Source organism: Neovison vison, chromosome 4 (assembly GCF_020171115.1).
Source record: "Neovison vison isolate M4711 chromosome 4, ASM_NN_V1, whole genome shotgun sequence".
Taxonomy (NCBI): Eukaryota; Metazoa; Chordata; class Mammalia; order Carnivora; family Mustelidae; genus Neogale; species Neogale vison.
This window is the reverse complement of record NC_058094.1, coordinates 17,057,784-17,082,506: the sequence shown is the minus strand read 5'-3', so window position 1 is coordinate 17,082,506 and position 24,723 is coordinate 17,057,784. Positions and strand designations below refer to the sequence as shown.

Here is a 24,723-nt window from a genome sequence, read left to right as displayed (position 1 = left end):
GTAGCAAATGTTGTTGTGTTTTACCACATTTTTTTAACTCAGTTAATAAAATGGAAAAAAAATCACTCAAAACTACTAATTGCTGCTAACTTTTATTCTGTATTCAAGGACATAATCAACTGGGAGAAAAGGAGTTTTGCTCTGTCAAATAAATATATTTAAAAGCTAGCAAACATCAGAGCAGAATGAAGTGCCAAGTTTATAAAAGAGACAGAGGGGGAAATTATTACTAGTTTATTTACGGCTATATAAAGTTGACACATTGCAAGGGAAACGTGATATAAATGTATTATTCAAAAGCTGATTTCTAATACTTGACATTTCAAATTTGAAAATATGAAAATTGTCAAACAAAACTCAGACCACATTAGCAATGGTTTAAAAAAGGGAGCAATTTAATCATTATAATACAGAGTGCTTTAAGAAGTTTTTAAATGTGTAAAAGAAAGAACAGTTTAGTGCATTAAATTGTTACAGTCTTTACATTGCTTCTTCTTAAAAAAGTTAACAGTAGTATGAAAAAGCCACTCACAAAGCCAGCTGTCTGAGTGAAGAAATCAGCTAAATTGCAGCATTTTGGAATTACTAATAAAGCTATAGTTAAAAAATAAAAAGTTTATAAAAATGAAAGCAGCATGCATATTCAAGGCTTTTTCATAACATTTCATTAGCTGACAAACATTTAGGTAAAAACAAGAGCTTAATATTATTCATTAAATTAGACAAAAGAAACTGGCCGAGCCCACTACATCCGGTCATTCAGAAAAACATTTTAAAATCCAGAGTTAATTAAACTGAACATTTTCTCTATGAAGAAAGCACATTTTGAAAAACAATCCTGTAGTCACAAAAAAAGGGTCCTTCTCAACATGAATGAACAGCACCGGTCTTTACAAAGTTTATAAGTTAGTATGAACTTTCAGTCTCCTGATATGGCAAGAGTTAACAGTTAACACTCCCATGATTCATAAGTCAAAAGCTAACCTTTAACTCATTATGATCAGTTCAGAATTTTTTTCCTCTCTTCACTGAAATTGCTACATAAAGTAGAATTTCCCTGAAAGACAATTCTCGAAAATTCTGATCTGGTATCTGTACAAACATTTCTGATTTCTATATGATTGTAAGAAAACACTAAGTATATATTTACTATATGGTTCTTCTTCACATTTTTGGTAAAATATTTATTTCAGAGTTTCACCCTATCCAAATTCTTATGCCATTTTCATTTCCTTCTTCAGTATTGATTATCTTTAATTTAATACAAAGCAAATTCGGCCTCTAATGAAAAAAATGAACAGAGTATTACAGAGTAATAGTGGTATCCATGAATGTGTTCAATTAAAGATCCAATCATTAAGGGCCACTGTTATCACAAAATTTTACGTTTCAACATGTGTCAATAGGCTGTTTTTTTGTCACTTACATTGAAATTGTACAAGCCCATGCACAAATTTAAATCTTAGTGCAGGGCCTGATAAATAAGACATAGAAATAAATCAGGTTCTTCTTTTTCCTGTTTCTAACAATTTTTGCTCTGTAAAATGTTTGGTCACTCAAAGCTATAAGCTTAATCACATATCAAAGAATATAGGCAATAAGGCCCATCTCACTAGACATACAGTATTAAGCTGGACAAAATATGAGGACAAGTTCTAGTGGTCATTAAACCCCCTCAGAAAGTCTAAGAATCAGAACATCTCCATTGTATCAGAATAAAAATGTACTATATTAAAATTCGAATTTTTACAAGTTGTTTAATTAGTGTTCTATTTACATTGCAGAACTTCCGCCAAATGCAGTAGTTTAACTTTGGCACAACATTAAGTTCCATTTCTTTTGGGTATTGGATCCTATTTTTTGAGAATGTGTATGCCCCAAAATGTTTTCAGTGTCATCAAAGATTGGGCCCATTCACAGTAAATCAGACATCTTGCGTTGAAGAATTGATTCTCCTCCAACATTTTAGGCAGCTATAAAAGAAAACATAATAAAATACTAAAATTTTAAAGAAAACCATATTTTTAATATTTACCACTTTCAAAACAAAATTTATACAAATTAGCCATGAAAATACATCCTCTGTATTTGCTTATTAACACTGAAATCACTTGCTATATACATCTTACATAAAGCACTAGGGTTTGTGTACAAGTCCTATGTATATGTTCTGCATATAGACATTTTCACCTATATGTAATAATTTATAAAAACAATTATTCATAGGAAGTATATATTTCACTGTCAGTTTTTGTAATAAACAGACTGAAATCTAAAGGCGTTTGTATTTTATATACAAGTCTGGCTTGTGCAAAAGAGATATATATATATTTCACTTTTTGCAAAAACTATTTTGGAAAAGTTTTGGTTACCTATTTTTGGTAAACTGAACCATATTTAATTGAAGAAATAACTATTAAGAGGGAACTTACAGTGAATCCTTTTATAAGATGAAACATTTGTTAAGCCGACAGTAAGTTGCTAATTAATGTGTTTTATAATTTCAGACTTTTGAATATTTTAAAAGGCATGGCTGAATACATGAAAGTGTATGTCTAACATATATGATACAATGTTTTAAAAATTGTGGCTTTGTATGATTTTTTTGTTTGTAGTATCCGTAAGAGTATCAATATAGAACATGAGAATTATCTACACAAACCTAAAGTCAAAAACTGTACCAAAAAGTTTCCGTTATTTTTAGACTGCAGCTCCCTCCAGAATCACTGCTGAGGTTACTACAACCACAGGGACAATTCACTACAGCAACACATTTGTTGATTTAATCTTGGCCGAGTGAGAATTCTTGTGTTTAGCAATAAAAAAAAAAAAAATGCTTGTTAAAAATATTTTATGCATCTGGGTCAGGAGAAAGCCTGTCCTGAAAATTTCTGACATTAGGAAACAGAGGGCTGTACTTTAGGATAAAGCTGCTCAAAACTTTTTAACTTCCTGTGACTTTCGTTACGCTCCATACCTGCAGTGAGATTTACTCTAAAATAGGTGTATTTTTAGTTTCATCTGTTTTTCTCCTTGGAAAAAAAGTGTTAATGAAAAGAAAGTCTGGAGAAGGCATGGGAAGCCTGGAAAACTGCTAGACAATAAGAGAAATGCCTGGTACATATTAAGCCTCTCTATAAATAATTGTTTAGCAAAATAAATAAAACCAGTGAGGAAGACATGGGGGAGTTAAGGAAATACTGTGCAGAATAACAGAGCATAAATTAGAAGATAGATAGGGATGCAAACAGCTATGGAAGTACGTAAATATGCACATATGATCATGAGGATCTATGTTTTGTTTCCTTCTTTACTGTTCGAGAACACCGCAGTAGTTTTGATAATTAAATGCTTTTGGACTACTGATAGACATAGACAAACATTTCATGAGAAGTGCGTTATTCTCAATAGGGTATAGTTTTATTCTAGAACACTCCAAAACAGAGAGTAGAGAAAATGGAACTATGCTATTAAATTCCAAAAGTATTAAGAATTGAAGTCCTAACTTTAAATAAGGTATCTGATTTGCAGCTACAGTGGAATTTTAATTAATTCAATCTATGAAAGAATTAAAATGTAAGGAACATGCCAAACCTTTCAGATTTAAAGCATATTTACTTGCGCTTTTATAGCAAGAGCTATATTTTTAACCAAATACAGTGTTTCTGCTGGTAGCAGGTTTGTTTTCTATCAAAGAATGAAAAGACACTTTAGGCAACTGAGTTAATTTAATATCAAATCTGTTATTTACCTTTTGATCTCTAAGACAGAAATAATTTATATCACAGTTTTCAAAAACAGATGCCATCTAAGCAAATATGAATTTACACAGAGCCTAAAACAGACCTTTGGCTTTCAACAGAAAATTACTGAATAATTTTAACACATAAAGCTTTTAAAATTCTAGTTAAAAACCTAATAGTTTGGGGGCAATACAATGAATAAAAAAAGATACCCATTTTTCACCTAGTTTCCTAAAACTGAGCAATCCTCGCCCCTGTGGTAAGTCTGTCCTTCGGTAACTTTTCCCCTTCTTTTTAGTTTTCGTTTTTGAATTCTTTCCTTAAATAGGCAAAAAATGAAGCTTTAGTGAAGGAGGGTTGCAAGCAATACATTTTAGTTACCTTTAGTATCCATGAATTCCGCCCCCCCCAACCAGTCTCCCTTCTGTGAGAATGGGTAACCTTCCCTTAAAACAAAGTGAAAAACATTTTATTTTAAAAAAGTAAATAATTAAAGCAGCATTAAATTCTACATAATAAATGTAATAGTTATAATAATCAGACCACACATAATAATCATGTCTCGTGGTCACAGTCAAGGTCCCTAGCCGTCTCATTAGCAAAAAGAAAAAAAACCATTTTAGAAAAACTGTCAAAAGTGAAGGCGTCAGATACAAGGTGACTATTCTAAATGTATATGGTTGATGAATATACACTCAGATTTAAAACTTACATTTCAGTCATCTGATTTAGAAAGCTTCCGCTTCACATGTCGTGGGGGTTCCCAAGTGTCACTATCATCTGTCTCTTCTTCGTCCTCTTCCTGATCATCAATAACTTCGTCTTCCTCCTCATTTTCCTCAAATAATTCTATCCCTAACTCTGATCTCCTCTGTCTTTCTGCAAACCACTCTCTGACCTGCTCATAACCCATATGTGATTTGTTCACAAGTTCGTCAAGGTCTTGCTCATTAAGAAATTTGTGCTTCAGGTAATAATCCTTAAGTATTGCAGTTCCAGTTTTAAATTTTATGAGTGATGGCCCCCTGTCCCAGTTGTTCATTCTCTTGCTTCCTCTTGGCCGCCCACGTGGTCTTCCTCTTCCCCTTCCTTTGGGTCTCCCTCTCCCCCTTTTCCGAAGGGAGGACAGACCATTCATACTACTCGAATTGGCGCTTTGATAATAGTAGTACCATTTTAGGTTTCCATTTTTCCAAGCATAACGAGTGTCGCCAAACCAACTGACGATGTCTGTTCTAGCAAGCCCGCTTTCTTCAGCCAACTTGTCATACTCTTCCGGTGATGGCCACTGTGTTCGGACAAAAGCACTCTTCAGCATGTGTAACTGCTCGGGTGTTTTTTTACAGATCTTGCCTGTGCTCCCTGGCTTAGGTGCACCAGAGTCATCTCTGGGAGAAGTTTCTCCAGCTTCTTCTTTGGAACTACCTGCATTATTTTCATCTATTTCTACCTTCTCTTCCTTTAAAGCTTTTGATTTCTTCTTCTCTGTAAACCAAGCATCAATTTCCCTTCTGGTAAGTTTGGTTTGCGCTCTTAACCTATTTAATTCTTCATCGGTGAGTACGGAGCTGTTGAGAAAACTCGCCTGAAGGGCACGAAGCTGCTCTGTGGTCTTCTCTTTAAACTTCTGGGGAGTGAAGTCGGGAAAAGGATTCCAGGACTGCTTCGGCTGTGAAGTAACCACAGTGGGGGACTCCGTGGTTTCATCGCTGGAGTCTATAAGAATAGTGCTGGAGGAGTCGTTGTTGAGATGTAAGCACTGATTACTCTTTGAATTTCTCTGGTTGTACCTAGTGTCACTAAACCATTTTTTAATCTCTCCTTTAGTCAGGCCTGTGATTTTCATAAGTCTGATGATTTCTGAATCGTGGGGAAACTGGTTTTTAAGGTAGCTGACTTTTAATTCGGCCAGTTGCTCTTTAGTCTTTTTGGCCCGAATGCCAAAGGAATCAGGGTTTGCCACTGCGGTTTCGGGTTTGATGAGCGGAGAGGGTGGAATGGCTGCTGTGGCTGGCTTTGTCTCTGCGTTCGGCTGAGCAGCAGGCGCCTGACTTTTCTGTACATTTGTTTGACTTGGAACCCCTGCCACGGTCAAGGCTATAGGTGCTGTTACGGGCAAGGTGTTGGCTCCAGCTACTTGTGTAAGGACCAGCCCTGGCTGACCAACTATTTGGCATGTCTGTAAAATGGATGGTAGACCATTACTCCCCGTGGAAATGTGTGTAGGAATAACAGTTATGGTCTGAGGTACAGTGTGTACTGTTCCATTGAACTGTTTTCTTCTGGCCTCCTCTACCTCCTCGGGAGTCCAGCTGACACCATGTTTTAGGCGTTGGGCTGAAAACCAGATCTTGATCTGTTCCTCTGTGTATTTTGCTTGAGCGGAAAGAACAGTAATTTCTGACATTGTTGGGTAAGGGAATTTGTTGTAGGTGTTGAGCAAGAGGGGGTTGTTATCCAATGCAGCATTGTAGGTGGGAATGCTATTGACAGGGATTAAGACTTTGGGAATCAAACTGGAATTCTGCTGAGCTGATACAGCGGTTATCACCTGAGCTAGGCCCGGGAGAACTGCTGTGGGGGTCACGAGCGTGCTGGCCGTAGTCGGATGTATTCTGTTCACAATGGAAGTACTTGTGTTGGATTCAGAAGCCGAAGAACTTGGGTTTTCCACAGTTTCTTCACGGTCTGGTTTGATTTCATTCTCTTTGTCTTCAGGAACGTCCTCAGCTGAGTTGTGGTGAACTGTAATCCGTTTGTTCTCCACTTTATTTTTCATCATTTTCATGATCGGAGTTTTACTGATAGATATTCCAGAAGACGCAACTTCTGCAGGTTCAGCTTGCTCTGAATTCTCCTCTTTAACAAAACTACCATCAAAAGTCAGATCATTTATTGTCTGCTCAAAGATTGTCTGGTTATTTCGTTTCACCATAGTCAACTTAAAATTCTCTTCTCCTGGGTGATGTTTCAGATTATGCTCAGAAAGTGCATCATACCTTTTGGTAAGAAAATTGCATTCAACACAGACATAGGATGAATTTAGCACGACGTTGGGATGTTCGGAATCCACATGGAAAGTAAACATATTTAGATCTGGGGTTTGAAAAGTACAATATTTACATTCATAGCCACCTTCAACTTTTTTATTTTGCTGATTGTCAGAGTCCACAGATTCATGAACTTCATCACTTGAGACGCTCTCTGCTCTGGTGTTTTCTACAGGTGTCAGTACAGGAGGGCCTTCATCCAAGTCTGATATCAACTCGAGGTCTGGATCCTGTTCACTGGCAAGGACCATGCAGGGGGTTGTGGATTTTCGCCTGCTTGCCATTCTGATGTTATGAGGAAGATCTCAGCGGTGATTAAAAAGCATTGAGGCTTAAAACTGTTCAGTATTCTTCATTTGAAAACAATGGCTTTTGGTTCTTCAAGTCCATTTTTGTGTTCAACAAGTTTCATTAGCAGCTTTTTCATGGTGCAATCAAGTAAAGAGCTTATTCTTGGAAGATAAGATACTGTTGAACTGCTGAAATTTTTGAAGCCCAACTCCAAACACCTATATTAAAATAAAATTTAAAATGTTTTTAATGCATGATTTTGATCTTGTAAACAAACTGCAGTTATATTTCACTTACCTGAAGTTACTGGATAGCTCTGTTATAAAGATCTAGAATAAGACCAGAACCAGGAAAAAAGTCCTCTAGGAGCAAAATACATGTCTCCAAGCCAAATCACTGAAGGTCACGTACCGCACACACAGTCAGCCCCCAGGCCTGCTTACTTGGATTTTCAGCCAGCCCTATATTGACAGGGAAGTGGGAGAAGGGTGGGCTTTGGCAAGCACACTATTATCACTGTGAAATGATAAAAGTGATAACAAGGGAGGAAACTTAAACCTATAAAAGGCAGACACAGGTACTCAGAGACTATGGCTATCAAGTGTATATGCCCTCTTCCTCCTACTGGTCTGTTTTATCATTCCAGTAGCATAGCCAAGTACGACAGGAGCAGCAAAGATGGATATGAATGATCGAAGTTTTAGAAACATTAATCATTTTTCATGGTGTTACCAGGATTTATAAGACATATCTGATCCTAAGAGTCTCCTGACTTAAAGTTTCCCCAGTACTGGAAGAATGAAGCCCAAACTCCTCGAGCCACAAGCAGTTCTTTTCATACCCGCCCTCAAGCTCAACTTCCTGCCATCTTTCTCCTGACTCTTTTTTTCTTATGCTTTGGGCACAGCAGACCCAGTTGTTGTTCCAGGGGCACACACAAGGCTGTTCCCTGTGCCAGGAGCCTTGTTTGGGCATGCACTATGATGATCTTTGTTTGCTCTATAGATCACCCCCTCCCTTTAACTTGGATCCGACCTCCTCCTCCTCAGTTCATCTTTTAGTCTAGTACTTACTGTATTGTGCCAGAGGAGTATTACATTTCTGTCCCACAGCCTATCCATACTCCTGGTCTCCTTACTATAGGTGAATCTCATTCTTCCAAGGACCTTTGTATCTTCAGTCTAATGCTCTTCTAGCTCAACTATCTTGGCTGACTTCTCATTCATTTCTGTATCCCCTCTGCATACAAAAAGCCTAGAATAAGAAACTCACTAAATATTTATTAACTTGAACTAGAATGAATAGGAAAACAGTCCTATGAAACTCAACATGACCTGCCAAATTATGGAAAGAGCCCAAATGTCCGTCAGCTGATGAATGGATAAAGAAGATGTGGTATATATATACAATGGAATATTACTCAGCTGTCAAAGAGAATGAAATCTTGCCATCTGCAGCAATGTGGATGGAGCTAGAGCTATTATGCTAAGCGAAATAAGTCAGTCAGAGAAAGACAAATACCACATGATTTCATTCATATATGGAATTTAAGAAACAAAACAGATGAACACAGGGGATGGGGGGAAAAAAGAGAGGGAAGCAAACCACAAGAACTCTTTTTTAAAATTTTTAAGATGTTATCTCTTTATTTGACAGAGATCACAAGTAGGCAGAGAAAGAAGGGGTAAGGAGGCTCTCGAGCCCAATGCAGGGCTCGATCCCAGAACCCTGGGACTGTGACCTGAGCCAAAGGCAAAGGCTTTAACCCACTGGACCACCCAGGTGTCCCCAAAACATAAGAACTCTTAACAATATTGAAGGTTGATGGAAGGAGGTGTGGGGCACATGGGCTGGAATGGGTGATGGGGATTAAAGAGGGCACTTGTTGTGATGAGCACTGGGTGTTGTATTTAAGTGACGAATCACTACATTCTACCCCTGAAACTAATATTACCATACACATTAACTATTTACATAAAAAAACTGAAATAAAGAAAAGAAACTCAATAAGCCCTGAGAGCATCACAATAGAGAACCATAGCTGAAATTCACAAGAATGACTGTGACTTATCAAGAAAAAGTGAATTATGCTCATATACACACATTTTAATAATTTTGCACCCAAACACTTATGCTGCACCAGTGAAAGGTATTGTGCTTCTGAAGTCTAAACCAAAGGAAAATGAATTAAATGAGTTAAGTGGTTTATTCTCTATCGCAAATTAGAACTATTTTCATTTATTTGTATAATCCTTGTCCTAGCTGAACTGAGGAGAAAAAGTTTACTTCAAATATTATAAAGCAAAACCCAGTCTGTATGAGATGTACTGACTTTAGGAAAAGGAGAAACATTTTTAGGAAACAGAACTGTCCAAAGAGAGAGTGCCCCGCCTTTGAAAGGGGCAAGATCCTCCTCACTGGGATTACTTAAATATATACTATATATCCATTTGATGGATCCAAGCAACAGATGGGAAATTAGCCTAAATGTCCCCCATACCCCGATTTCCCATATTATAAAGCAAAACCCATCAGATTAGTAATAAGAGTATCCAATTTTCAAAGAATTCCTATTCTTGAAGGTGTCATTTCCCGCCCCCCAACCCTGGAAAAAGCCTTTGATTTCTAAGGGGATATGAAGAAATCCTGATATTTAAAACTATTTCTTCACTGCGTATTTTACATGAAGCTAATGCCATCTCTCCCATTCAATTCAGTAGGATTTTAACTATTTTGTTCAAGTGCTTGTGCAGCTGTTTGATCATTTCTTTGTCATTAGAAAGAGGGAATTCCTCAAATAGCTTGAAGTAAGGAAGAGTAACAAATAAGCAGCACCCACATTTTTGGCAGTGAAGGAGAATTGTTGAAAGGCAGGGGAGTAAGCTATTTTATAACTGTTATTCTCCTAGAATCTCAGATTATATTTAATTGGGAGTATACTATAGTTAGAATCAAAGGTAGAAGGTTTTTCTTTTTTTTTCCTGAAACTATCTTTCCTTAGTGATGGTTTTCAAAACTTTTTGTTGTAAGCAGCAGAGCCCCTTCTTCAAACAAAACTCTATGAAAAGCCTTGGGGCAAAACAGATAAAAGAACAGCTGTCTGGCTGGAGAAGGAGAGAGGCTCAACTATTTCCTGATCCCATCCCATGGATCCTACAAACCCTACTTCTACCTTTGAAGGGTTCTGAGATGTGTCTGAAAGCCTGTGCCTTTAAAACTACTTTCAAGACAACGTATCAGTGTCACCGAAAATCCTTCTCAGTTTATCACTACTGAGACATGAAATTTGAAAATTAACCTAAACTGAATTTAATGTGTCCTTCAGGTTGTTTCACTGTAGAAGGCAGGGCTTGGATATCCAGGGGTAGAACAGAGTAGCCAGGACTAATAAGAGATACAGAAGAGAAACTTGAGGAGCTAAGATCCCTTTATTATTTTGGCTCGCTAGGTCTTATGTTAAACTGTTTATTTTTCATTTTGTCTTGCTTAAAAATAGAAATTTGCTAAATTATTATTTTTATTTCTCTTCCTTATAGCTTACTAGCTCAGAAAGGTCAGTTCACAAGAACTTATGCAGATATAAACAAATTTTAAAAGCTTAAATATTTTTTGCTAAAGTCATAAAAATTACAAAATATTCATAGGTTATTTTACAATCTAATGATATATATGCACCATTGTGTGTTCTCCTTTGGAAGCACTGGTTTTGGCAATATAAACTTAAAACAAGCTACTTAAATGAAACTTTTTAAAAGTAAGTCTTCAATAATGCAAAAGGCTCAAATCTGATTTTCTTGGTATTAAACACAGCCTCAAGCTCAGGTGACTCCTACACTCTAATACACAAAAAAACACTGTCCGCTTTACTCCTGAAACTGTTTACATTTACGTAACAAAACCAGACTCACTGTACTGTCTAACATATTTCTAAAGGGAGACTGAGAATTCCCAAAAGAACCTCAAGGTTTTGGCCAGTGGTTCAGTTCTACTATAATGTATATAGTTCAAAAACAGACCAAAGCACAAATAAAAGCATCTTCAGGGTCCTGATTATATAAATTCATGATCTGGGGGGAAGCAGGGAACTCAGTACAAATAACCCGTTTTTCTGGCAGAAGAAACCCAGGCCCAGAGGAACACATTCACAGAGGCACTGTGATATAGGATCAAAGCACAGTTTCTGGAGTCTCCTCTGTCACTCAGTGGTCCAGTGACTGTAAAAGTTACTCAGTATTGACCTCAATTTTCTCACCTATAAAACCGGCATTCTTCAATTCAATAAATTCACACAACTATTTGCTGACTGTCGACCATGGGCCAGGCACTGTGTTAGGCACTACCGTAAGGCTATGACTGCAACAGATTGCCTCAGATCTGTCAGGTACTGGCAGCTGAACAAGAAAAACAGGCAGTAAACAATCACTTAAAATAGCTGTGATCAATGCTATGAGAGGAAGCATCAGGAACTCTACAAGCACACTGCAGGAGGTTTCTAGAAAGGAAGCAGAACCAGTTGCCCTGGAGAAAATAAGAAGGGTGCTATCCACCTCAGAGGCTGATCAAATAAAAATGCTTCACACACTGTGATACACAGGAGATGCCTAATTAGTGTTATTTTCTAGTCTCTGAAAAATTCGTTTGGGAGATGAAGAAATACCACTTATCTAGTATTATTGCCTCTCTCTCTCTCTCTCTCTCTCTCAACTTAATCAGCTGACAAGGCACACAAATTGAATGAAAAAGCAGAAAGGGTAAAAAGAATAAGAATGTCTTTGGTGTCGGTCCAATCTATCTCCTTTTATCATTAAAGTGCAATGGGGCTGAGATAGGAAAATTGCCATACAGAAATCGCTATTAGCTGACAGGCATCTCATCCTCTACTTGAAGGTCAACTAAAAACAGAGCTCAAAATCAAAAGCTTAAAATTTGGGGAACCTGGCACTACTTACCTGTAAAAAGGGGGTAGAGTTCAGTTGCACAACTGACTAGTTAACTAGCTAGGTTGTTTTGCAATTAAAAGACAAAGTGAAGATGGCCAATAAGATAAAAAGTTATGGGGGCACTTGAGTGGCTCAGCCTGTTAAGCGTCTGCCTTTGGCTTGGGTCATGATCCCAGAGTCCTGGGGACTGCTGCTCCCCCTGCTTGTGCTTGCTCTGTGTCTCTCTAGCTCACTCTATGTCAAATAAAGTCTTTAAAAAAAAAAAAGATTAAAAAATTATGCTCTAAATGCATCCAGCCCTGTAAATATAATTATATTTGAAAGCTATTTCAGTTAACTTTTTGGTAGAAAAATGGAAACAAAACAAAACAAAACAATTCAACCTGATCAACTAACTGTTATATGATCATTAAAAAATAGTAATCAAGAGTAATTAAAGAATATGAAAAAATAGCCTATCAGTCTTTTGGCTAAGATCAAATGTCGGAATATGAAAAAATATCTATTCATTTACTGTTAAATTTTAAAAATCGAACAAAATCTACATATTAATTATAAAATAACTATGGGAAAATACGTAGGCATATGGAAAAAACTAGATGAAAATATAAAGAAATGAAATTTTCACATGAGATTATGGGTGAAATTTTTATGAGTGCTATTTACAAATTTTCTTTAATATTATTATAATATTGCTTTTTTATAAAATACAACAAACAAATAATTTCAAGGCCTTAAAATTGCAAATAGACTAGAATATTCTGATGGTCATTTGGAGCCGGAAACAATATTTACTTTCTATTTTTAAGGCAAAAACATGTGCTACATAAAGGTTTTTTTCAAGGGAAGCAGAAATCCCTGAGTATGTAAAACATTCAAGTGTATTCCACACATTTTTGGGAGCTGCTCCATGGTCTGAGAAGTCAAACTAGTTCTACGAACCCTCAAGAGTCCTCAGACTCTGCAGTGTATGGATCTAGGTCGAGCCAATTTCCATAGTTCTCCCTGCATCTTGGCTCTTCTCCTGAGGGTAGGATACCCCTTAAACAATCCATGATTCTTAATTCATCAAAATAATTACAACAAAGTTTCCCTACAGAAAAGCATTTCATGAAAGCAAAATTCATTTTATCACAATATAAAAATTGGGTACAATTCTAACAGCAGTTCTTACATGAAAGAATGTCTACTTAGCTCTCTACTATAGATCCCCAGTGCCCAACACATAGCCTATCAAGGCCTCATTAATACTTGCTGGAAAAAGAAACCCTTTAAAATTGTGTATTATAACATTTTACTTCATTAAACACTCATTTATAGAGGAGTTATAAAGAACAACTGTGTTTACTTTATGGTGGATTACTTCCAATGGTAAAACCCTTACTAATAAAATTACCTTAGTCATTAGAATATTAAAACATCTTTATTTATAGAACATTCTATTTATTAAAATATAGCAATGAATATGCAACAAATATTTACCAACATCTATAATTCTGTTGTAACAAATCAGCTTTATGTATGAGTAGTATATGTTTAAATTTGTGGACTGTTTAAGAATGAAACAAGGGAGATAAATTCATTCACAGAATTAGTCCTGCAGTGAAATTCAGGATAAAAGTGTTCCTGTAAAAAGAGCAAATGCAAATCTCAACTTAGAATCATTATTTTTCTGTTCCTGGAGAAAACTATACTCTAATGGTGTTCTACATTTTCAAAGAGATTAAAAAATAAATTCTCAGTGTAATACACTATAAAGTACATTGTTTCAAATTCTGTGCTTAGGGCTACAAAAAGTCTAAAATTTTTTATAGTTAAGTAGAGCCATAACTATACTGAATTTCTATGCCTCTGTTTTTTTGGCTGTCCTATACTTCATATTAAATGCTTAACAGACAACACTTTGCCTCATTAGCCACAAAAGCATATTATATTGGTAAGACTTTATGTGAATAAAAACAACTTTCATACCGATTCTTAGTCAAATATGAACACATGAGATAACTATAATTTTTAAGGATTATATTAGTTTTGAGATGGTACCAGCTAAAAACTGTTCTCAGGGTAGCTAAAACGTAAACTGAGAATCCTTTGGCATATGTATTCATACCTATACTGAGAATTCTTAGAACTCTGTATTCTATATAGTTTCACTTCTTATTCTCTGAGTCAGAGTTCTGTTTAACCTGAAAATACTTATTTTTATATGTTTGTATTCAAACTAAAAGTTACAAATCCACCAAAATCACCGAATGCATGAAATAATAATAGAAATAAAGAATAACAGGGTCAAATTAAAATAAAGAATATTCACCGTGTTAAAGAAAAAAGTGGGGGCACCTGGGTGACTCAGTGGGTTAAAGCCTCTGCCTTCAGCTCAGGTCATGGTCCCAGAGTCCTGGGATCGAGCCCCACATCGGGCTCTCTGCTCAGCGGGGAGCCTGCTTCCTCCTCTCTCTCTCTGCCTGCCTCTCTGCCTGCTTGTAATCTCTGCCTGTCAAATAAATAAATAAAATCTTTAAAAAAAAAAAAAGAAAAAAGTGTCTAAGAAGATGCTTTCTTTAATTAAAAAAGGCCATTTTCAAAGCCAAAATATAAAAATACTTAGAAACAATGGTCAAGTTCCTTAGAAAATTAAATGAGAAATGTGACAACCTAAATTTGTAACCACAGCAAATGTTTTTAAGAATTATGGTAGCCTAGAATCATTACCTAAGAAATAAATCTCAAGAAAATTGACAAAATGATCTCAAGACAATCAAAATTTGAGTATGAAGGTGTATATAGACAGGAGTAAATGTGATAAAAATGAAAGCATCGAAGAAACTGTGGCCAAAAATCATCAAATTTAAGAAGATCCTTTTGCTAAACTAAGGCTTAAGGGTGTAGAAATTCTATCCTCTACCTGTTTTTTTCCACCTGAGAAAGCCAACCTTAATACTGCGAAAGATTAAAAGAAGAATCCAAGTCGGACAGATTTCCCCTGATAAGCACTGACCCCAGATTTGAGGAGTGAAATGTCTTTTTGAAGTGTCTCTACAACACTAACATCCTGTTTTTCTGCCTTCTGCTGGCATGTAAGTACGTATGTAAATACTGAGAGTGATACATAAATAAGTACTATAATGAAATCTCCTATCTTTGTTATTAAAATTTGCAGTATTACCCCAAAGTAATTTTTTGCTGGAAATAGTTTTCCCCTACTTTTCTCAAGGAGGTATGTTAAATCTTTTGTGTAAGACAGACAGTCTTACACAAGAACACTATGGTTGATTACAAGGGAGATTATCATTAAGAGGCTGAAAAATCATTTATCTGTTTGTTACCTTCCCTATTTATAAAATAACTGTTACAAGTTTCACTCAAGATATAATCATTCAATTACTAAAAAATACTTTGAAAGATAATTATGCCAGCTTGTAAGGACTCTAACAATTTTTTAAAAAATGAAAGTTGAACCACCTTAATAGCTATGGAATAGCTATTAATAGCTATATATATTAATATATAGCTATATATATTAATAGCAGGGCTCCTTGGTAGCTCATTCCATTAAGTGTCCAGCTATTGGTTTCAGCTCAGGTCATGATCTCAGAGTGGTGGGATCAAGCACCGTGTTGGGCTCCACACTCAGCGGGGAGTCTGCTTGAAGATTCTTTCCCCTTGCACCCACCCTTTGCCACTTGTGTGTGCACATGCATGAGAGAGAGTTCTTTCTTTCTCTCTCAAAAATACGAAAATAAACCTTTTTAAAAAAAAATCTTTCCTAGTATGTTCTGGAATTAACTAAAATAACAACTGGACCAGGGATGCCTGGGTGGCTCAGTCGGTTAAGCGTCTGCCTTTGGCTCAGGTCATGATCTCAGGGTCCTGGGATCAATTCCCACATTGGGCTCCTTGCTCACCGGGAAGTCTGCTTCTCCCTCTGTCTGTTCTGCCTGCTCTGCCTGCTGCTCCCGATGCTTGTGCTCTCTCCCTCTCTCTCTGACAAACAGATAAATAACAAGAAATAAAATAAAATAAAATAACAATTGGACTAAAGTGTAACTATTTCAACACTACAGCATGTGATCTAATGCTTCTTATAAAAGCCAATTTATGTCTGTTAACTAAAATATAAAATCATATGCTTAACCTAAAACAAAGTACTTAATCATCAATATCCTAATTTTTGGAATTATAATTAACTATTATTAGACTATATTTTGGAAATATATTTTCAGGAATTCTTCTTTTAAGTCTTGAAGAATTTTTCTGGAGACAGGTGGAAAAAAAAAAAAGTAAAATTTCTAGATCAATTACCCCACAAAAGTTCTCTGCCTTCATGACCTTCATTTGTCTTATTTACCACTGTCACCACACCACCAGTACAGTGCCTGACACACAGTGTAGTTCAGCAAATATTAATTGAAAAATCAATTATTAATATACCCACAGATTTATCATGAATTGTGATGCTGTTTCCTTTGACATTAAAGCAGCCAATATGCCTATATCTTTAAAGTTTAAAAGTATATTTCTTAACAAAGCATCAAGACTAAGTGCTGCTTTTTTAAGGAAAGCTTTTAAGACGTTAGCCAAATACAGTATCATGGGATCTAAAGTGAGCATATTTAGAATCTGAGTTTTACCATATCCTGTGAAACACATACTTGCCATAGCTTCTTCAGCATTCTGTTCTTTGACATGGAGGGTGTCCCTTCAAATTAGGTGTTTAGCTCAGGCCATCATTACCAACAGGTCTGAAGTACCTATCTGCCATATCCTACAAAAAAAAAAAAATCACTTGAACATTCTGGATATAATTCAGTCTTAGGACTTTAAAGTTTATGCCTTAGCTTTTTAGAAGTAAAGTAATTTTGAAAAAAAATGTAATTTCCTCATAAAATTATAAAAGAATTATTTAAATGCCAGACTCAATATTAATTAAAAAACACAAAATTTAAAACTCTAAAAAATTCTATTTATATTATATAAAACAACCAAATCCTATTTTCACTATTGCATTATTTTCAATAAAAATTATCAAAATGTGAATATATGCAGGCTCTAGTATAAAAGTTGAGATAAAGAAATTGGGAATTGTAAATATTGAGTACACACAAGTTATGAAAGACAACTTAGTTAAACTAAGAGGTCGTAGGAAATATATGTTCCTTATGTTTATACATAAACTCATTGATGTTTGTATCCTAGTTTACAATGCATTAATTGGAATGGAGTAGATTATTAATGCTGGCAACAAGCCAATACAACTTAAAGAAACTGGTGGTACTCTACCCCAAAACATGTTGTATCTAATAGAATGACCTATATTTATTTCATTTTTGCAAGAAGGCTACTACCAAATGGCATTTCAATTGGTGTTTTGAGAAGGAGAGATTGTACAAACAAACGAAAATCATTCTCCAAAAATTGAGATACATGTCCAAAAATGTGGCGTATTATTCAGAGTACTTAAACCAATCAGGAAAACTTAATGAAAACTATGATTGCTTCTCTTAGTAAATAACAGTAAATAGTGCTTTTGAAGGGTTGAAGCATTTTAGCTGCTGTTCTTTAAGCACTGAAACTGTAAACAAAATGAATAAATATTAAGGAAGATGATTTCTTCCAAATACCTTATCCTGTGATTCTGCCTGTTATTATACACACGTTCGTGAAGAGGCTCTTAAGAAATAATGTAAATACCCCAAGCCTTTAGTAAAATACTTCTAGGTTAAGTTAAAGCTTGGGCTGAATGGCTACAGTATTTTCATGAAAAGGAAAAGAGCATTTTCCCAGTAGGCTCAGTGGAGCATCCTGTGATCTGCAGCCTGGGATTCTACAGTTTCATTTCCTGGTATCTCCTTGTTTGGAAACTCCTTTGCTATCCATCTACAGGATGTGGACTAGAAGAGAAGATAAGAAACAGCTGCCAAGGAGGGGAAGTTATTTTCCAAAATGAATTATTAATACTATAGGAAATTGGTAACCTATTTGAATCCATTCTTGAATCACACGGTAATTGCAAGATGTTTTACCGAACGAGAGTCTCTTGAGAAGAGCGGCTGAGACAAGGAAGGGCACAAGGCAACTAGAGCAGCAACAAATGAGCTCCTTGATACTTCTGGATGGAAAGCATACTTGCCTGATGTTATTTCAGCTCTGGATACTGGCATTATTTTAAAATACTTCTCTCTAACTGAAAGTATCTTTTTAAATTTTAAGATTAGAATGAACTTCAAAAATTAAAGAACTCATCTCGGCTATATACATTGCATAATAAAACAGATGAGTTGATTTGGGAGAAGATGGACTGTAAATAAAGATGAAGAGAAGGGGCGCCTGGGTGGCTCAGTGGGTTAAGCTGCTGCCTTCGGCTCAGGTCATGATCTCAGGGTCCTGGGATCGAGTCCCGCATCGGGCTCTCTGGTCAGCGGGGAGCCTGCTTCCTCCTCTCTCTCTCTGCCTGCCTCTCTGCCTACTTGTGATCTCTCTCTGTCAAATAAATAAATAAAATCTTTAAAAAAAAAAAAAAAAGATGAAGAGCTTGGGTTTTGGAACCAGACTGCAGGGATTCAAATCTCATATCTGTCACTTACTAGCTCTGTGGTCTTTGACAAGTGACTTGCCCTGTCTATGTCATCGCCCCCTCATCTAAAATGGGGCTCTACTATGATGTGTTTAAACTAACTCATGTAAAGTGTCTCGAATATTTTCTGGCACTACTAAGCCCACAGTTAGATTTTCCTGACTTTTATTTAAGGTATTTAAGTTATACAATGAAGGAAGTCTTCACATAAACTTTGTACAAAAAAAAAATATTTTAAAGCTCTGGGCAACAATCAATCAATTTTATTTTCCATTTCATACCGTTGAATATATTAAGAAATGCTAGAACAAGTTGGCTTTAACAGGTAGACATTAATCAATCATAATTTATACCCCCCACCCCAATATACACATACTTCCTCTGACCTTAGCTTCAAGGAGAATCATTAATGTACGACACATTTGAAAAGGTGTTTCATAGTACTAACGAAGTTCTGACATAAATCATCTTCTTGTAGTCGTGAAGAGAAATTGTTCTTTTCCCACCATGCCCTCACTTTCAAATACAGTCCACGCTCAGCAAAATTTTCTTTCTTTTTTTCTTTTTTTAAAAGATTTTATTCATTTACTTGACACAGAGAGAGAGACAGTGAGAGGAAGGAAAACAAGCAGGGAGATTGGGAGAGGGAGAAACAGGCTCCCCGCTGAGCAGGGAGCCTGATGTGGGGCTCACATCTTGAGCCACAGGCAGACCTTGAGCCAAAGGCAGACACTTAACTGACTGAGCCACCCAGGTGCCCCTGCCCAGCAAAGTTTTAAACAAGCTTCTTTTTGACAATATTTGAAGGTAAAAAGGAACAGACTTAGCATAGAAGAAAAACACAGTTATGAAAGAAGTACTTAGAAATATCAAAACCTGGGGTGCCTGGGTGGCTCAGTGGGGTTAAGCCTCTGTCTTTGGCTCGGATCATGATCTCAGGGTCCTGGGATCGAACCCCACATAGGGCTCTCTTCTCAGTGGAGAGCCTCCTTCCCCCACCCCTCTCTCTGCCTGCCTCTCTGCCTACTTGTGATCTCTCTCTCTCTCTCTGTCAAATAAATAAATAAAATCTTTAAAAAAAATCAAAATCTATCTCCTTTCATTCCTCATAATAACCAAAAAAAGAGAAAGAAAGACTTCAGGAAGGGGAAAAAAGAGTTAGAAATTCTATGGGAAATATGAAATCACTAAAATTTAGCAAAAACAAAATTCTTTTATTTAAAATAATATGTATATGTAAACTAATTCTTGATTTTTTCACATAGGCTTTGAGAATACTATTTTTTAAAAATCGAAATCTAAAAACTGAAAACAAAATCCTGCATAAAAATTTTGACACATTGGGTGCCTGGGTGGCTCAGTTAGTTGAGCGAGACAGGCTCTTGGTCTGGGCTCAGGTCTTGATCTCAGGCTTGTGACTTTAAGCCCTGTGTTGGGCTCCACACTTAAGAAAGTCTACTTAAAGAAAAAAAAAGGTAAAAAATGTTGACTGTCTTGAATGTCATTCTTTTCTTTTTTTTTTTAAAGATTTTATTTGTTTATTTGACAGACAGAGATCACAAATAGGCAGAGAGGCAGGCAGAGAGAGAGAGGAGGAAGCAGGCCTCCGGCTGAGCAGAGAACCCGATGCGGGGCTCGATCCCATGACCTGGGATCATGACCTGAGCCGAAGGCAGAGGCTTTAACCTACTGAGCCACCCAGGTGCCCCTTGAATGTCATTCTTTTTTTTTTTTTTTTTTAAAGATTTTATTTATTTATTTGACAGAGAGAAATCACAAGTAGACGGAGAGGCAGGCAGAGAGAGAGAGGGGGAAGCAGGCTCCCCGCCGAGCAGAGAGCCCAATGAGGGACTCGATCCCAGGACCCTGAGATCATGACCCGAGCCGAAGGCAGTGGCCTAACCCACTGAGCCACCCAGGCGCCCTTGAATGTCATTCTTAACCTACTCATAAAAACTCCTTTTCCAAAGCATATCATATTTTTATTTAGATCAAAGGTATAAAGGACCATCTTACTACCTCTTGAGTACATCATAGAATACTGATTGTATAAACTGCAAAGATTAAGTATCCTTTAAGGTCAAAGCCTGGCAACTATAGAAACATTTACATAAATATTTACTGTAAAAATTAACTCTATGGAATACAGATCTCCAACATGTAAACTCAAATGTATATCCTGATCAGTAATCTAAATCAGCAGCTTTAGCCATTCAAATTTGGTTACTCACAACTACAAATATATCAGAGCAACTAATAATATAAGATCAGTAATATTACAGAAACATTGGCTATTATTCAAAGGATAGCATCACGGTTTATCCCCCCTTCAATTAAATGTAATTTAAATTACTTTTGAGATTACATAGAATGATTTAGAAGGATTTTAAGTTAGAAGAAATTTAGAAGTAAAAGTGAATGTGTTACAATGGCTACAGTACAATAGGTATTTCCAAACACCTCCCTAAATTAATGAATATGATATTAGATTAAAACCTAGGTTAGGCACTGGAATTTTAACACTGCTAATATTTAAATAAGTAGAGTCTCTTGAGCCCAAATCCACGATGATGCAATGTACATAAAAAGGTTATTTGCTTAGCTACATTTATAATCATTTTAGTAATTTTAATAGTATTTTCATTTAAATATAAAGCCATGATTTACAGCAAATTAAGTTCCAAATAACCGATTTCTGTGCCCAATTAACATTATAAGAAAGAAAATATAAATGCATGATAACATCACCTTTCAGTCTTAATGTAAAATATAATACTAAAGGGAGAAAATCTTCAACATGAACCACCTCACCTATGCTATTAAGCTCCCTAATAAAATAACTGTAAAACTTTATTCAGATTTAATGAAAAACAAACAAACAAACAAACAAACCTCACAAGTATCACCAGAGGTGAAATAATTGCTACATCATTCACGAGCTGCCTTCCCAATCCAGTGAAATGATAAGCTCGCTATAAGCAAAAGACATCTACTATTAATGAGTACAAGCACAGCACAAGCACATTTATGTTTTCAGCCTTAGCATATTTTCAAACCATCTGGCATCAGTGCCACTCTGGTGCATCCAGCCTAATCTGTTCAGAATTGAATACAGAACTAGAGCTACATGCACTTTGGGGAAACCAAAGAATAGCTCATATGTATAATAATACTCCAAATGCGCGGCCCTCAACTAGTTTATACTTGAAATGTGTTTGAGAAGACATTTCCATGAAAGACATGAGAGCTCTTTTAAAAAAATACTAGAATGGTTCAAGAAATCTGTATGAATCATAGCTGTCATCAGGTACCCAAGTCTTACTTTCTTTTTTTTTTTTCTCTCATTTTAATCCTGATCATTAAATGAAGCATTTGAAGAGGTACTTCTACAAAAAGATTCACTAAGGGAAATGCTATCATTTCTATATTGAAACAACCCAAGAATTTACATTTTATTTTGCATGAAGATTAGGCAGCTTTGCCCTAAAAGGCTTAGAATAAGGAGAGACGGATTAAGAGGAAAAAATATTCATGAGGGCCCTTTTACATCTTGTTAGTATTACTGGCTTTGGCAGCACCCACATTTCTTTAGCTTGAAATCAGGAGTCAGAATTCTTACTTAAGAAATTTTTAAAAAATCTATATCCCTGTTAAAACCAATTCCCGTTCATCCTCACTGATGGAATAAAAACAAACGACTTTGTTTTTGGATAATTTTTCAGAAACGAAGATAATTCATGTAACACCATAAAGCACAAGTTAAAGCTTTCAGACAAAGACTGAGATACAATGACCAATACCAACGACTCTAAAGGTGCGCTTAGGTAGGGGGGTACACACATACACTGCAAACCCACAAACAGGCACTCTTCCTGGAAGGCAAGCTGCTGCTTCCTCCCTGGGAACCCTGTATCTCCCAATCCTGTCATTACCCCCCTTTTCTGTTATCCTCTTAATCTCCAAGGCAATTGCTTTTTCAAGTTAACGTGGAATCCCAACCTAGTCCCGCATGGGTGGTTCAGTGGTAGAATTCTCGCCTGCCAACCTAGTCCCATCACGAATTATCAGCTTTTTCTTTCCTTATTTTTTTTTTTTCCATTTCCCTCCAGAAAGATTAGCTCCTTCTCATGCTTTTCCTATGGGGAGTGATGACAGAGGAGCGCTGTGGAATTCCCACTCTGCCCCATCTCTCCCCTGGATTCCTTCTCGATCCCTCTTTCCGCTTCCTACTTCCCCTGCCCTGAGTCTCCCATTGAAGCCCGGCCAGAGCTTGCTGCTTGCTCCGTTAATCTAAACTAAGGATATCTAAGCGGAACCTTTTCTTTCTCTGGAGTTTTGCTCTTTCCTTACTGTTACCTACAGAGGGGAGAGGTGGAGGCAGATGCACGAAACAAAGAATTTCAAGTCCCTTTACCTAGAACTTTGGTGTAAATCCACAGGGAAAGGGCATCCACCAGGGCGCTTCCTCGCTGCCGGGAGAGCCCGCTCCCTGGGCCGTCACACCTCCTTCCCAGCCCTCCATCCCCGCCACGAGTAGGACAGTGCTCCCGTTAGGCCCCACGGCTCGGAGGAGTCCCCGGTCGGCCTCCCTTGTCTCCCTTCTGGAAGGGACGGACAACGTTTCCATTCTCTTTAATTAACTTCCAAGTCCCAGTGTTCCTCAAAACGCAATACAGTTCTTAAGGACTCCATTCGGAGTCTTGCCCCGAAGTGGGGGAACGGCCTGGTCCCGAAGTGGGTGCTTAGCCTGCTCTGCAGAGGGGTACAGCACCCCCACGGAAGGTTTCCCGGGGCTCCAACCCCAATGCCAATGCGTTCAGCTCTAGCAGGAGGATGTCTCCTTCCCGTGCGGGAGGCGGTCCGCACGAGGCCACGCGCCCCCTCAGGGCAGGCCTTCCGACCTCCTCCAGGACCCTCAGCATCGGTGGGCTCCTCCGTCCCTGCGGCGCCCCTCACAACCGCCGGAGGCCCCGTCTTCACTCCCCTCAACAGTCCCAAGTTGCTCAGTGCTCTTCCTAAGGACGGGGGCTGAGATTTTTCCCTCACGGAGTCCACCCCCAGCTCTTTCCACCGCCGCAGACACCCCGAAAGCGCGAAGGAGCCTCAGGGGCCCTCCCTCGGTGGCGACTCCCCGGTGCAGCCAGGCCGGGTCCCTCCCCCTCGGACGCCCCGCGCCGCGGCCGCCTCGCCACCCCGCCGCCGCCGCCGGCGCGCTAAGTCCCCGGGGTCTTTGCCCCGGGGCCGCCCTCCTCCGGCCGGCCCGCCGGCCACTAGCCTGGTCCGGCCGCCGTGCCGCTCGCGGGCTCAGCGCTGCCGGTTCCCCCTCGCAGTCCCCGGGCGTCCCGGCCCACTCGTCCCGGAGCCGGCTCGCGCCGCTACCTGCAGGGGCCGCCGCGCCTCTCAGCGCCCCGCCGCCGCCATCTTGCATTTCAAACCGGCTGCACTTTTCAGGGAATCAACTCTGACCTGTGAACCCTACACCCGGAACCGCTCGGCGGGCCGGCACACGGCCTCGGCAGCTCGGCGGGGCCCGCGGAGCGTGGAGGGTCGGGGGTGGGGGTGCGAGGCGAGGCGCGCTCCCCAGCGGCCGACCGGGGGCGGGGAGGGAGGGAAGGAGCCGGCCGAGGCGGGGCCCTCCCGCGCGCGCGCCGTCCGCGCGCCCCCACCCCGCTCAGCGCCAGGCTCTCCACTCCCGGACCCCGCTGCTCCCTTGGGGTTCGACCCGGGCCTCTTCCCTCTGGATTGGCCCGCTACGAGGTAGGGAGCCGCCCCGCCCCTCTGTCAACAGAAGCCCCGCCCCGGCCCGCGATAGCCCCGCCCTCTGTCAGCAGAAGCCCCGCCTTCCCCAGGTCTGGAAGCGGCCCCGCCCGTTGCGGGAGGTATCGCCAAGAGCGGGCTCTTCTATATTCAGATCAATCCCCGCCTTCTGTCATTTGTGGCCCTGCCCTCTGGGCGCTCCGCCTTGCTAATGTCACCACTGGATCGCAAGAAACGCCCCTTGTCATCCTAAGCCCCATCTCTTGGTGGCAGTCCACCCGAGCCCCGCCCCTTCCTCCGAATCCCCTCCCACTGTCAAAAAAAGCCACGCCTCTCCGAGACCGGTCTGGATTCCAGCCCGAAGCCCC

General features: G+C 38.7%; 1 protein-coding gene across 4 annotated transcripts; it reads right to left on the bottom strand.

The window, feature by feature from the left end:
* Nucleotides 1–374: 374 nt before the first annotated feature.
* ZHX1 (zinc fingers and homeoboxes 1) lies at nucleotides 375–24,114 on the bottom strand. 4 transcript variants are annotated; one of them, XM_044245002.1, is made up of 4 exons: nucleotides 23,978–24,114; nucleotides 16,677–16,789; nucleotides 4,456–7,302; nucleotides 375–1,973 (listed from the first exon to the last, which is right to left on the bottom strand). In XM_044245002.1, exon 3 carries the CDS (start codon nucleotides 7,075–7,077, stop codon nucleotides 4,459–4,461), a length of 2,619 nt encoding a protein of 872 aa, XP_044100937.1. In that variant the 5' UTR covers nucleotides 7,078–7,302; nucleotides 16,677–16,789; nucleotides 23,978–24,114; the 3' UTR covers nucleotides 375–1,973; nucleotides 4,456–4,458. The 4 variants fall into 4 exon arrangements, with proteins under 4 accessions (XP_044100937.1, XP_044100939.1, XP_044100938.1 ...); XM_044245004.1 differs by having other exon boundaries at nucleotides 24,065–24,080; XM_044245003.1 differs by lacking the exon at nucleotides 23,978–24,114 and adding an exon at nucleotides 21,491–21,507.
* Nucleotides 24,115–24,723: the final 609 nt, after the last annotated feature.